Source organism: Ammospiza caudacuta, chromosome 2 (assembly GCF_027887145.1).
Source record: "Ammospiza caudacuta isolate bAmmCau1 chromosome 2, bAmmCau1.pri, whole genome shotgun sequence".
Lineage (NCBI taxonomy): Eukaryota > Metazoa > Chordata > Aves > Passeriformes > Passerellidae > Ammospiza > Ammospiza caudacuta.
Window position 1 is genome coordinate 26,991,082 of NC_080594.1, and position 14,074 is coordinate 27,005,155.

Consider the following 14,074-nt stretch of genomic DNA (forward strand, 5'->3'; position numbering starts at 1 on the left):
GTGATGACAAGAGTATTGGCAAGGGGCATCAGGGAGAGTCCTGGAGCTGATCCCAAGGCAAATGTCCCTTCTTACTGGGAGGAATGTTATGAAACAGCTGTCCCCCAGGTATGGGCTGTAACTGGAGTTATTGCAGCAGCCAGGTGGTACAAACCCCAAATCTAGCAGTGCTCCTGTCAGGAGAGGAGCACAGGTGAAGACTGTGAACAAGTTTGGAGACAGGGTGCATGCAACCAGCTGAAAAAACAGGTTTGAATCTATGGCAGCTATCAAGAGCCTGTCTCTCTTGGTGGCCCCTGTACATCACTGGGGTGTGTGGTAGTTAAGTAATGGCCAATCTATCACTGGTCCTTGGGTCAGGAGGAGAAGGGACCCTGGGGTAGTGCTGCACTTGTCATGTGAGCTGACCTACCAGAGGGAGAGCAGCCACCTCTCTACCTTGCAAGGAACAGTAAAATACAAGCTGGCAACACAAAGGAAGATTTCATTTGCAACTAGGGCGATTTTCTCAAGCACTTAGACTGACCCAGTTTTACAGGCAAACCTTTTGATGGAAACAACAGGAAAGTTGTTATTCTTCCATCAGTGCTCCTTTTCTAAGTTTCATTGTCCAATTTTCACTCTTGGCTCCTGACTGAAGAGATCAGGATCCTTATCAAAGTACTCAAATTCTGTCCTCTTATTAGGACTGCTGTGCATGAGCTGGGTGCCTTCTGCAGGCTGAGGTTGCAGCTCTGGGAGGGCAAATGCATTTCCAGCATGTAGGCAGCAGAGATGAGGATGCCATCTGCGTTTGGGTCGCGTGTGCCCTGCAAGCCTGTCAGCGCCCGGCAGCGATGCCCTGTGCTGGCTGATGTGCTGCACACCCGGAGCTGTGTCCAGCACTGAGGGACTCACTGCCTTGTCCCTGGCTGCTTCTCCTCCCAGGGCGCTGCTGCAGAGCCGTGCAGCCCCACAGTCAGCAGCAGAGGATCTTGAGGAAGGCTCTGCGGAAGTCAGTGTTGAAGGTTGTGTAGATGATGGGGTTGAGGGCACTGTTGACGTACCCGAGCCAGGTGCTGGCACTGTAGAGCCCTGGAGGCACGTGGCAGGATGGACAGTGGGCATTGAGGATGTGAATCAAGAAGAAGGGCAGCCAGCAGACTATGAATGCCCCTGGGTTTAGAGAGAGGCAGAAAACAATCCGTGAGTTTAAAGCAGCAACTATTTGGAAAGGGGCCTGCACGGGTGACCTCTCCCTCCAGCCCCTCACTATTTCTGTGTTTCACAAACACTGAAGGCCACATTTATTCCTGACATAGAGAGATTTGGCAAAAGTTTGGGCTCCTTGGGACCAGGTTTGTGAATGTATGGGGCTTCAGAAGTGGTCTGATGACAGACAAAAGCAAGTGGCCACAACTTTGACGGAAAGCCTCAGCTGCTTTAATCAGTTAGGATGAGGGCTGCTTTATTTTCCTGCTACTACTGAGTTAATGGGGGGGAACAGTGCATCTGGCGACCACAGCAGGTGACAGGGACAGCAGTGTCCTGGCTTCTCTACCCAGATGTATGAACAAGTTCCTCTGTGGCTCCTTGCCTCAGTTTCCCTGCTTCTCTGTAATCAGATTTAAGAGCTTCTGCATGTATAGAAACTTAGGATTGTTCCAGCCTTGCAATAGTAAAACAAAGGAAAAGGAAAAGCAAAGGTATTGGCTGTTGTTCAAGCAGGGCTTGTTGGCCACTGATTTTAAACAAGGGTAACAAAACATAGTAAATAAAACACTAACATACATAGTTCTCAACATCTGGGACCATTATTCTAGATCCCTAAATGTTCCACTACTGTCTCTCCTGAGTTTGTGAAGCAGTAACAGCTGAAGCCAAGGCCCAGCTTGCATTTTTTAAAAAATCTCAATATTGTATTAGGAGGTTTTGTATTAGGAGGCTCCTGGAAGTCCCAAACCATCACCCCCTGCACCCCACAGGCAGAATGGCTCTCACTCACCCAGGACAATTGCCAGCATCTGCGTAGCTTTCCTCTCCCGCAGCTGGATCAGCCGGGGCTGCTGCTGGGCCAGCCTCAAGCTGCTGATGGTTCCACCATTGCTGAGCCTCCGCACCTGCACTGCTGCCTTCGTGCTCCTCCTCCTCTCCTCCCACCGGCTGGGTTGGGCAGCCCCTGGTGCCTTGGTGAGGGATGCCTCGTGGCAGAAGCTCCGGTACCGCTGCAGGCCGAACACAGCGAGCAGCCTCCTTTTTGTGGACATCTCCTGGCCTGCGCATTTGAGCGAGAGATGGGGGGGGAAAGTGCCTTGGCATCTGTTTGGCAAAGCTTTCCTCTCCATGTGTTCCTGCAAAAGATGATGCCACAGAGGATCTGGAAACCATCCAAACTGCTCATTGGGCCAGAGGATGATGAGGGAAGTTGTAGGAGTTATCCTTATCCTTATTTGCCTCTTATATGGCACCATGTCCTCTGCACTGACCTGGGGATTAACCAGCAGCTGGCAACACTTTGCCTCCATCCCACCAAGGAGAAGCATGAGAACAGCAAGAGCAGGAATACCTGCTCTGCTAACCTTCCATCTGTATTTTTGTGTTGGCCCTGCTCCCCTTAGCATCCCCACCCTTTTAATGTAGCTTCACTGTGCAAAAATGGGTAAAAGGAGTGGATATGCATGACCAGGTAATTCCTTTCAAACTGTTGTGTTGGTTCCCATGGTTGCAGATATTTCATCTAGAAAGGTCAGTGGAACAAATGTTGCATGCACCATGAGTATTTTGACCTCTTAAGTCTGTCAGATGAAGAGGGTTTTTATTTTAATAACAGATGTTAAAGCCTGTGAAGCCCTGAGAGTGAAGCTTCATAGAGCAAAAATCAATAAATGAAGACATTAAAATCAATAAATGAAGAAATTATGCAAAAAATGAAGACTTATGCATGGCTGAGAAAATCCTGCTCTGAAGAAATACTGAAGTAGGCTGTGCTCTTTTCTACTTGCCACTTCTAGAGGGCAGAGATACACAGGGGTCTGAAAAGGATTTAACTGGAGCTTCTGTGCCTCAAATATCATGGTGTATGAGCAAGGGATGGGATGAAAACATGTCAAGTCCCTCCTTATGCTTTCTGTTCTATGTTTTAACCCTTTGAGGAGAAGAGATGATGCATTCCTCTCCTTTTTGACCACTCCTAGTGGGTTCATGTGGCTCTTACTTGGTGTGCATAGCACGGTTTGGTGCTGGCGCTCTGGCTGCCCTGCCACGTGAGGGTTCGCTTCTTCTGCCTCTGTCTGAGCACGAGGTAAATCCGCACATAGAGCAGCAGGGTCACCATGAACGGGAGGTAGAAGGACACCAAAGAGGAGTAGATGACGAAACTAGGGTTGGATATGGAACAGACACTGGGATCCCCTGGGGAGGAGAAGAGAGAGAGAGGAGTGGCTGAGCTGATTTCAGTTTAGTACAAGGAGGCTCTGGTGTGCTGGCAAAGCAAGACAAAAGGTGGCTGGGGGCAAAGGCAGTCTAAGGAGTGCAGAGTATGCTCTGGCTTACCCAATTACCTAAGTGATGCTTAAAATGAACCCAACACAGGGCCAACAAGCATTAGCAAACATGCATCTGCCTGCTTTTCTGGCCAACAGCTGTTCTCTCATGTCTATTCCCACCCTTTCTTCTATTCCTTTGACAGGCTCTGAGCTGTCTAGATGCAGAGTGTGCATTCACTCCTATCTGTCTGAACCAGGCAGAGGGGGGCAGCAGAATTTCCCACTCCCATCCCTTTCCTGCCTCAAGCACTGCAGAGAGGACGGAGGAGGGCAGAAGCTTCTGCCTGTGACTCAGTGGGAAGGAAGGCTCCCCTGCTCCTCTGCCTCCAGGGAGATTGTGCTGCCCTAGCTAAGGGGAAGGAAATAGACCAACCTGCTTTCAAGGTGGAGGCTAAGTTGTTTGCCCTCCTCAAAGGATTAGTTAAGGAAGCAGGCAGCCAGCTGGATAGGAAGGAGGTCTCTGACAAGCAGTGCTAATATGCAATCCTTGCTGTTTAGAAATGTGTTCTGTATCAGAGTCGAAACTGTGATTCTGAACCTGTGGATATCAGCAAGATGCCATGAAGTGTGTGTGTGCGCTGTATGTGCTGCACGTTTTGCTCTGTGTGCTCAAGTGATTGTTTGATGGGAATCTGAAGACCTGGACACCTTGATGGGCATTGATTTGGCAGTAGAGGAGGCAGGTTTGCCCTTTAGAGTGACAGTCACTGTCTACCTGAGCAAATGGCAAGTTTATAGACTTGAGTACATGCGGATTTTTCTCTCCCTTCATAGTGTGGTTTTCAGTTCCTTAAAATTTCCTGTAACTTGGCAAATCTGCAGACCCATGTTAAATGATCTGGCCATACACAGGGCAGCTCCACTGCCAACCCCTCCTGCATGCTATTGTTCAGGATATCACCTACCTGTAGTATTGAAGCCAAAGAGGAGAGGGCATGACACTGCAAATGCCAGCATCCAAACTATCACAATCATGAGAGAGACTCTCCTGCAGGAGCTCTGCCCAGTGCTGTACTGGTACTGAACTGGTTTCACCACTGCTGTGTATCTGCAGACCAAACCAGCTCCGGGAAGAGGAGATGGAGGAAGGAGGGAGGGAAAGGAACAGGTTTTTAAAAGGAGAAGTGAAAGCAGCACAGGGAACATGATGGTGAATGTGGTGAAGAAATAGAAGAGGAAAGTAGAGAAAATCAGATGATGGGATCAGCAATTTGTAGAAATGGTAAGTGGGGCATTGCGGGGAGGAACAGAGGAAATCAGAGTTAGTTGGCAGCAGTGCAGAGAAACGCTCAGCAGAACTCACAGCATGCAAAGCTACAAGGTTTGGGCTACCAGATGGATGAAGAAACCCCAGGAAATCCCTGACCCTCAAGGCCCTGGAGTTATATGGGCACTGCTGTGAAAGAGCACTCTGGAGTAACCACAAACTACTAAACTCTGTCTCAGCTGCCTGGTCTGGTGTTACCCTGACAGGCGTTACCCTGGGGGCAGGCTGTCAAGGACCTTCAGTTGCTGGGGTGCTCCAGGAGATGCAGCTCATCAGGACAAGGATTTGGAAGGTACAGGAGTCTCATCTTTAGGAGAGCCTGGGGGCTGTGTCTTGCAGACAGCCAAACTGAAATGGGGATACAGATTCCCATGGAGTAACACTGGACCAAAGCAGCACTGAAAGCTGCTTTGCATTATTATCCTTGAACTACACATTACAAAGGTACAGCATGCAGTATTTTTCCCTTCTCTCATTCCTTGGTCCCAGTAGGATCACATGTGACAAGGTTTTGGCTCCCAGCCCTCAGCATTGCTTAAAATAGGCGCAGTTTTAAAATGCAGAAAACCAGAGCAAAGCTCAAGATTACACAGCAATAATCTTCATCTCTGTCTGTGAATATGGCAGGATTTCGTTTATTAAAGCTTCATGAGTGAGATCTCCAGAAGGAGAAATCCTATTTGACACTCAGTGGGAGCTGGATGATCAATTGTGGTTCCTGCCTTTAAGAAGCCTGAGGATGTGGTTGACTATCCACTGGGGATGTTTTATTGCTTGTGTCTCCTTGCCCTCCAGTGCAGGCCTCCTCTTGCAGAGCCACATTAACAGCAGCGGTGGCAGGGACAGACCTTCAGGGGTTTGCTGTCCTGAGAACACCGATGCTGTCTGTGCTCACCCCACTTCTTGGTCCCTGCCCCACTGGGGCACAGGGCTGACCCCCTTATCCAGGCTGTCCCCTGGGTGCTGCTGTGTCTCACCTGTCAATGCTGATGGCACAGAGGTTCAGAATGCTGGCTGTGCACATCATTACATCCATGGTGACGAAGATATCGCAGCAGATGCGGCTGAATGTCCAGACCCCTCCGGTCACCTGCACCAGTGACACAAAACTGTCAGCCTTGCTCAGCACCAGGTCCTGACAAGTTATGTATGAGAAGCTGCTCTCCTCCAGGTATCTCAGCAGCTTGGAGCAGCTCCACAGTGATGGGCAGAGGGAAACTGAGGCACCAGTGTTGTGCGCAAGATAACACAGCAGTAGGTCGTGGAGAAGGAGCCTCACTTTAATCTCAATCCTTTATGTGCTCTTACAGAGGGAGGCAGGGAGAAGAAACAGCAGCTATCCCTTCTCTCAAGGCCTAGCATGAAAAACTGATTTAAATTTGCTATCACTGTATTTATCCTTTGATTAATGATTATCTGAGAAAATCTAAGGGCTGAAAGTCTTTCTCAGCTTAGCTGCCAGAGTGCTCTTGCAGGCAGCGAGCTGGAAAAGTGCTGCAAATTTTTTGCATTTATGTATGAAACCGAGATCTGAGACTGAGGCTTCTCAAAAACCTTATTTGAATTCTTATCTCAGTTAAAGATTTTGATTATTAGATCTGAGTGCAAACTCACAAGCTACTCAGATAAAGAGATCTGAGTTGCTACCAAGCCGTTCTGGTTGTTCTGAATTTTTAATCTGAAGTGTGTGGTTGTGAAAGCTCAGCCGCAGCCTAAGCTCAGACTTAGCAATGGAGAGAAGTGGGTTTTGGAGCAGGCACCAAGTTCTTGACAATGAACTTTTTGATTGACAAGCATGTTCCAAGCACTGTGTGGCCCTGCTGTCCTTGGGATTGGGATGACAGCCTGATTCTGACGGAGGTGGTCTGCCTCAGTGCCCACTGCTTGTAGGAGATGGAGGGCAGGCTGCCTCCTTGTTCAGCTGCAAACAAACCCAGTCCTGTGCCGAATGGGGGAGCAGGAGAGAAAAAAGGGGGAAAGTCCATGCTTGGGAGAAAGCCTGGATTTTAGCCTTCAGCCCTGAAGATCCCGCTGTTTCATCTGGATCCTGGGAAGCAATCAGAAACTGCCACTAGTTTCTGGTCTCTCTGCTCACATTTAGACAACATCTGGAATACTGCACCTGGTTTTGAGGCAGCAGTAGAGGAAAAACATTGATAAACAGGAGTGAGTCCAGTGGAGAGCCACGAAAACAATCCACAGGGGCCGGGGCAGCTGTGAGGATCAGCTAAGGGAGCAGGACTTTTTCAGTCTGGAAAAGTGATGGCTTTGAGGGGTGGGAGACTAACAGCCCTCTGGTGCAGTGGGAGGATATTGAAAAGGTTGAAGAAGATGGAGCTGGGTTTTTCACAGCAGTGACAGCAGTAATGTGGTGGGAGGACAAGAGGCAACAGGAATGAGCTGGAAGAGAGGTGCAAACTGGTTATGAAGGTTACTTTTCTGACTACAGGGACAGTGGAGCCAGTTGCTTGGTAAGTCTGTGTAGGATCCATCCTAGGAGCTCTTCAAAACCCATTCAAAAAGAAGTATCCCAACCATACTGGAGAGGGTGCCACAAGTAAGCTTGGCTTCTCAGCCAGTGGGTCAGCCCTGCAAGTGTTGGTGCCTAGGAAGGATGCAGCCCCTCTACAGAGAAAAGCACTTGTACAAACACAAAATTCACTCTGTGAGAATTGTTTAAGAAATAATCCCGAGAAATGTAAATGATTTGATAGTGGCAGCATTCCCACACATGGGTACAGAAACTTGCTGAGGTGAGCTGTGTCTTTTGGGTGTTCTCTGCTGGACCCAGCTGCTACATTTCAGAAATCAGGTATTGAATGAGTCAGTCTTCTATTAGACCCTCTGAGCCTGAATGAAGGCAGGGGAGGGAAATGGGAATTGGCTTGCAGAATGGAACTGTGCTTTCTTCTCCAGTTCTCTTGATAATGGAGATGCTCCTTTGTTTTCTTATAAAAGTAATGGGAAAAAGTCAAACCAAAACTACTGAGCTTTTCTACACAGATGAGCTACAAGACATGCAGTCTGAAGGCTGTCCATCTGAGATTAGGGACCTGAACAGGTAAGTTCAGCTTCCTAAGAAACACTACACTGGTTTGACTTTAGTTTCAGATTTTGAGATCTGCTTGACCACCTCAAAATATATTAAAAAAATGCTGGAAGCCTTTGCAGTGGGACCCAGTAAGGGATGTTTCTGCAGTTTGAGGTAAAAAGCAACGCAATCTTTACGAGCTGTGGAGTCTGAAGAATATTTCACCAAGCCAGTGGCAGGTGTTCACATGAAAGGCAGCTGCTGCTAACCCAGCAGATGAACAAGCACTTAACTGAGGGAGTTTCCAAGGTCCTGAGCATGTTAAAATGCTGAGGTCAAGAATGGGAACCATTAAAACTGAAGAAGGTGCTGGTGGGGATGGCTCAGAATTGACCCCTCTCAGGACGATGCTATCACATCACACCACCTGCATACTAGACTGCAGCTTGTGTAAGAGGATGCTTGACAGATCAAAATGTCTGGGCTTAAAACTCATTCTCACTTCCACCTGCCGCTTCTGAAATGGGGAGTAGCTCTGCTGGAGTTGGTGAAGTAGTTAATATTTACCTGTGGGGTATATGAACCCATAATTTATTCCAGAATTTAACAGTGAAGAAAAGCCTTTTTATTATATGCCTTGTTCAACATTTAAAAAATTCTATTTCTGATCTTCCTTTTATTGCTCTGTTCTAATCATCTTTGCTACAACAGCTAGAACCTGCTAGTCTGCATTCCTGGTTTTCATCTGCTGGCAGGATACTTCTCCTTTATCCCTCTGGTGCTTTTTGTCCAGGAATCTCAAAGGGTATCCCAGGTATTAATTGAATGAATCCTCATATCTGCCTGGGTGAGGTGGATGGTCAAATATTAATCTCTTACAGCTGATGAGAGCAAACTACAGAGAGATGAGCTGATACAATCTCTCATTACCACTCAGTGATTATGCAGCAGAAGTGTCCAGGGTGAAATCTGGCTCTATCAAACACAGTGCTCAAGAACCCTATAGACTATTCAGGTCAGGTTTTCACCTAATCTTCCTTGACAACCAGTCTGCTTTATCTACAAAATTGTGGTGTTATTATTTTTAACTTCCAAACTCTATAAGAAGCTTTCCAGTTAATGAATGCCCAATGGTTATTTTTTTAAACTTATGCTTATCCACCACTCTCCTGAATTCTTAAAATAAACAACAGAATCTCCACAATTCAGATACGAATGGTAATGCTGCATTGAGGAGCACACGGATGGGAAAGTAGGAAACCAAGCTGCATCAGGAAATGGCAGGCATGAAAGCAGTGGTGCACCTAAGCAGGCTCCCTGCAGGGTTTTGTGCTTGAGAGCTGCCCGGGGCTGCTGCTCGCTCCTGCAGCTGTGAGATGGCTGCTCATGGGTCTGCACAGTACAGAGAGCACTCGTGTGGGCAGCACTGCTCACAGCTCTGTCCTCCCTCTGACACCAGTCCAGCAGAGCTCCTGGAGCTCACAGAGCAGCTTAGGTCTCACTGCTCCTGTGTGAGAGACAAGATGAGGGACAGTGTGACTCCCAAACAGTCTCAGCAGACCAGACCTCAGTGACAACCTTCTCCTGAAGCTTTCTTCCCTTTTGGAGGTAGAACTGGATGTTGTGAGAAGCCTGAGGAGGGTGTTCGCAGCCATGCTGCCGCATGTCCTCCTCCATCTATGCAATGACTACATGGCATGATGGTGTTTAATGCCCTCAAACTCCAGTGGGGAGAGTACTCTGATGCCACTGTGCTGGAAACCTTGGTGAGCTTCAGCAGCCACAGCACCAGGGATCAGTAAAGAAGAGGGCAGCAATATTGGTGTGCCAGACCTACATGTTGGCCCCCAGAAGATTGCTAGACACTGTTAAATAGCACTTCTGAGCCAGAAACCTCCTTGAGATGAGGAGTTTGAGGCTATAAAATGTTCCTGTTGCTGCTCTGTCACAGCCTTCCCAAAAGATTTCTCAGAAAGAGACAGTTCTGGTTTGCATGATTGATAAAATAACACATTTCATGGCCACTGATGACTCTAAAAATGGAGTGTAAAGCACAAACTTCACAAGCAGCATTTAAATCTGAGGCATTTATCCACCTTAAGCTTTTCCATAAATAAGGGCCAGTTCTGAAGTCTGGTTTGGCAAACCCTCAGTAGATGAACAGGTATTCTACAGTTTTAGGGACTGAATGATTTTTTGGCAATTTCCAGGCTCATGGTGTATTGAAGCATGATGCCATTTCTGCTTCATTGACGGCATTGCTGATCCATAAATAGCAGCAAATATTGAAAAACTTTGGGGCTTTTTGGACTGTTTTTTAAATCTTAGTTTTCCTGGAGTCCTACAGCCCAGTTTTATAGGAAGTCCTGTGCAATGCTAGGATTGGTAGTTTGGTTTGGGATGTGTATGAGTTCTTTTCTTTGTTGTCTGGATGACTCTTACATCAGCTGCTTTGATTATCCAAGCTCCTCAGACGGAAATTAGTCTTGAATGGGTCTACAAACACAACTAGGAAATGGACCTACTGTTGTGCTCACAAATCATGACCAAGGCTTTGTATGGGGCAGAGGCTGCTCCACAGATGTACCTCAGTCCCACCCTGTCCACAGCAAGAGTGAGTGCCAAGTGTTTTCTAAAGCAAAGCATAATATGATTTCATTAAGGATTGGAATGCACTTGAGCTGATAGACTATTCCAGTCTCAAATAAAATTTGACTTTTAATAATATTTTTTAGTTGCAATCAAACTGAAGAGTCGAACTCTATCTTTCTGGGATGGCTTCCCACACACACACACACACACGCTCTTATACCTTTTTTTTAATAACTCTATGCAGCACACCCAAGCAGTACACAGCCTGCAGGACAGCTCCAGGGCTGTTCCCCACAGATCAGTCTAAATGCTGCTACAGCCTTCATTAGGAACATGAGCACGCATGCAGTGGTGTGGTTAAATTCTGCTGATCATTCCTGAGAGGTACTCACCTCCAAGTACACCATCCATGGCATCACCAAAGTAGCCACCAGCAAATCTGCCACTGCCAGGCTCACCACGAGGTAGTTGGTCGTGGTTTGCAAGGTGCGTTCCCTCAGCACAGCCAGGCACACCAGCACGTTCCCAAAGATGATGGCCAGAATCAAGATGCAGTAGCAGAGGGCGTAGTAGGTGTGTGAATGGGGCAGCCCAGGCTCTGTGGTGCTGTTTGCCCCACAGGGAATGGGGTCTGTTGCGTTAGGATGGCTGCTGGCTCTGGTGAAGAGGGCCATGGGGCTGCCACTGCAAAGAGAAAGAAAGGACTGAAAATCACAGCTCTGCAATGACTGTGGAAAACAGAAACCCCTGTGGGTACCGGGATGATTTTTATACTTTCTGTATGAATTCTTCTCCAAGCCAATCAGAAAGGTATTTTTTCCACTCATATACAGGCAGAGCTTTGCTTAAAGACTTCCTTGGCCTGTTCTGTGCTTCACTGAATCTAAGCCCAGAGAAGAATGCAAGATTTCACCTCCTGTGTGCATGTGAAAGATGGATCTTACCAACCAATGCAGCTGTATGGAAAGTGGGCAGTGGTTTTGAGAAATAACAAAGTCGCAGCACAGTATAAGTCAGCTGGGCAAGAGTGCAGCCTGAAAGACAGCAATTTGAAATGATGAGCAAGACCCAACACAGCTACCCAAACATACTAGGGCTTGGCCAAAATTTGGAACTTATATATTTTCTTCTGGGAAGTATCCTCTTCTTTCTCTCATCAAAAAATGTCTTCAATAAGTTCACACACTCAAGTGCTTGGCAGACTGGCAGCAAGCACCACCTCCAGAATTCCTCTTCTCCTGTAGCATGTCCCAACCCCTGCCTGCCTTGCAAAGGGTTGACTGCTGGTGCTGTTCCCATTCCATCCATACGGTGCTCTGTTTTCCATGCCTGGCCAGAAGATATGCTTCCTGTGCTGAAAAGCAAACCAGCTTGATGTCTGGGATGAAATAATGGGAAGATGCTTGCAGGGTGCTCTGCATTTCTTTTTCTTACAACAGATTCAAGTCTGTTCTCAGTAACCTACCCTTCCTTGATTTAAGAGGAGGATCTTTTTCCAGAAATATGAAAGCTGCTGTACCGAGGTTGTTCCATGACATTTAATGGCTTGTATCTTCTTTTTCCTTTGCTACTGCTCCTCTTGCTGAACTCATCATCAGTATGACAGGTACGAAAAGCAAGGACAAAACATTGCAATACCAGTGGTATAAATATTACTCTGTTTCACCTCACCCCTTGAATAGCAGCGTCTGTGATGCACAATGGGTATAAATTGCTCCAACCCCTTGGCATAAACTCATCCTTAAAACTGTTGCTACTTTCCCCTGATGATTTGTAGCTGGGAGAGGGCAAGGGTTGAATGAGATGGAAACTGAACTTCCCCATGTCTTGTAAACACAGATCCCTCAGAACAGGGGTGAAACAATCTCTTATGGCTTGTGCTTGTCTCCTCTATCTTTCTTCTGCCTGACCCTGACAAAGCAGTTAAGCTTTCCACTGGATCACGAAGCTCTCTTGAAGCATGAGCACTGCTGCTGGGTCCAGGACTATTCATAAAACAGTTGAGCTGCAGCCCCTCAAAGACAGGATTCATTTTACTGTGTCCCTTGCACAGACACTCTTCCCACTCTGGGAATTCTGTATTGTCTGGAGCCAGGAAAGGCTGGTACTGTAGTGCAGGAAAAAGCAGCTGCCTAGGTGATAAGCAAGGCCAGAACAGGGAATAAACAAAACATCACCAATAATATACATAACCAGAAGGCGTAAGGCATCCCAACACACAGTTTGGCTGTGGGTTTCCTGTCTTGTCTTCTGTTTCTTATATTCACAAGCCCTATTTTTGACTCTCACCCCAAAGTCAGTCTTCCCTACTGAGACCCCTCCCAGCCCCGTCAGGTCCCTCATCCCTGGACTGTCTTCAATTCCCCCCCCACCCCCAGTCCTGCTCACTCCACACCTGGCCAGGGTGCTGCCAGTCCAAGCACGTACCAGCGTACCTGGATACCCTCACAGAGAGAGGGGCGGCAGGACACCCACCACCCCGGCTAACGGGGTGACGACCTGCCATGGGGACAAGGGTGGCAGCCGTGGGGAAGAGCCGAGGGAGGGGAAAGGGAGGGAAAAGGGACGCTCCTCCCGCGGGTCTCCGCTTCGGAGGGGTCCGGGTGCCTGTCCCGGCCCGCATGGCAGATCCGGGTGCGGGAAAGGGTTCGGGGTCCGAGAGGGGGGTCCCGCTGTGGCGGTGGCTTTGGGTTCGTCTCCAGCCGCGGGTGCTGCTCCGCTCCCGCTGTTCCGAGGCTCCCGCACCCGAGGGGCAGCGGGAGCTGCGCCGCTCCCCGTGGTGCCCCGGGCCCGGCTGCCGTGTGCCCAGAGGGCTGGGGAAAAGCGGGCAGGGAGGGCGGCGGGAGCAGCGGGAAAAGGGGCTGCCGGCGCCGGGCGGGAGGGGAGCGGGAGGCAGCAGCCAGGACTTACCCCCGGCCCGTCGGGCCGTGCCGCCGCCGAGCAGAGCTCGGTCCCGCTCCAGGTCCCCGGTCCCGCCGACTCTCGGCCCGACCCGCTGCCTCCCGCCGCCTTCCCGGCGCGGAGCCGCGGGGCGGGACCGGGCTGGCCACCTCCTCCCGCCCGCCCCCTGCCCCGGGACCCCGCGAGGCCCGGTCGGGGGCAGCGGGGCCGGGGCCGGGGCCGTGCCCGCCTCAGGTGGCCGGCAGGTTGCCCTTCTGCCCAAGGGGCGGCGGAAGGCGTCTGGGCGAGTTTTGGCGCCGGGGTCCGCAGCAAGGGCGTGCTTGGCTGAGGGATGGAGCTGCTCCTGCCGGGAGGCGAAGCGGGGAGCTGGGGGCCCGGGGCACCGGTGCTGGGCCGAGCGCGGGGAGATACCTCGGCCGGGGCTGCTTGCCCAGCGCACAGAAAGTTGTCGCTTAAAAAAACAGCAAAAACAAAAAACCAAACAGTTGAAAAAAAATATCAAAGCAGAGATGATTTTAAGAAGGGGGAGGTTTAAAAAAGATATCTCTTTAAATAAACTGCCCTAAATCTGAGATGAAGGAGTGTGGGTTAGCGAGGAGGAAGTTGGAAAGGAGACTAATATTGGGAAGCATCCTTCTCCAGGGACCACTGCCAGCAGGCACAGCATGAATGGCCGGGGCGCAGCTACAAACCCTGCCACATCTCTGCGATGTGGCTTCCTTTGAGGTCTGAGATCGAGTCCTCTGAGGCACAGTTCTC

At 49.2% G+C, this 14,074-nt stretch overlaps 1 protein-coding gene across 1 annotated transcript; it reads right to left on the reverse strand.

Moving 5' to 3' along the window:
* Positions 1-958: 958 nt before the first annotated feature.
* On the reverse strand, positions 959-13,425 carry DRD3 (dopamine receptor D3). Its single transcript, XM_058800015.1, has 7 exons — positions 13,325-13,425; positions 10,807-11,098; positions 5,769-5,881; positions 4,430-4,572; positions 3,194-3,390; positions 1,985-2,249; positions 959-1,155 (listed from the first exon to the last, which is right to left on the reverse strand). Exons 2-7 carry the CDS (start codon positions 11,086-11,088, stop codon positions 959-961), a joined length of 1,197 nt encoding a protein of 398 aa, XP_058655998.1. The 5' UTR covers positions 11,089-11,098; positions 13,325-13,425.
* Positions 13,426-14,074: the final 649 nt, after the last annotated feature.

What these genes read in the sequence shown, in the direction of transcription:
- DRD3 (XM_058800015.1), bottom strand. Translation starts at nt 11,088, where the DNA reads ATGGCCCTCTTCACCAGAGCCAGCAGCCATCCTAACGCAACAGACCCC. An exon ending in CATGGATGGTGTACTTGGAG is followed by an intron (nt 5,882 to 10,806) that starts GTGAGTACCTCT and finishes TCACTGGTGCAG; the next exon opens with GTGACCGGAGGGGTCTGGAC. An exon ending in AACCGTGCTATGCACACCAA is followed by an intron (nt 2,250 to 3,193) that starts GTAAGAGCCACA and finishes TGCGCAGGCCAG; the next exon opens with GAGATGTCCACAAAAAGGAG.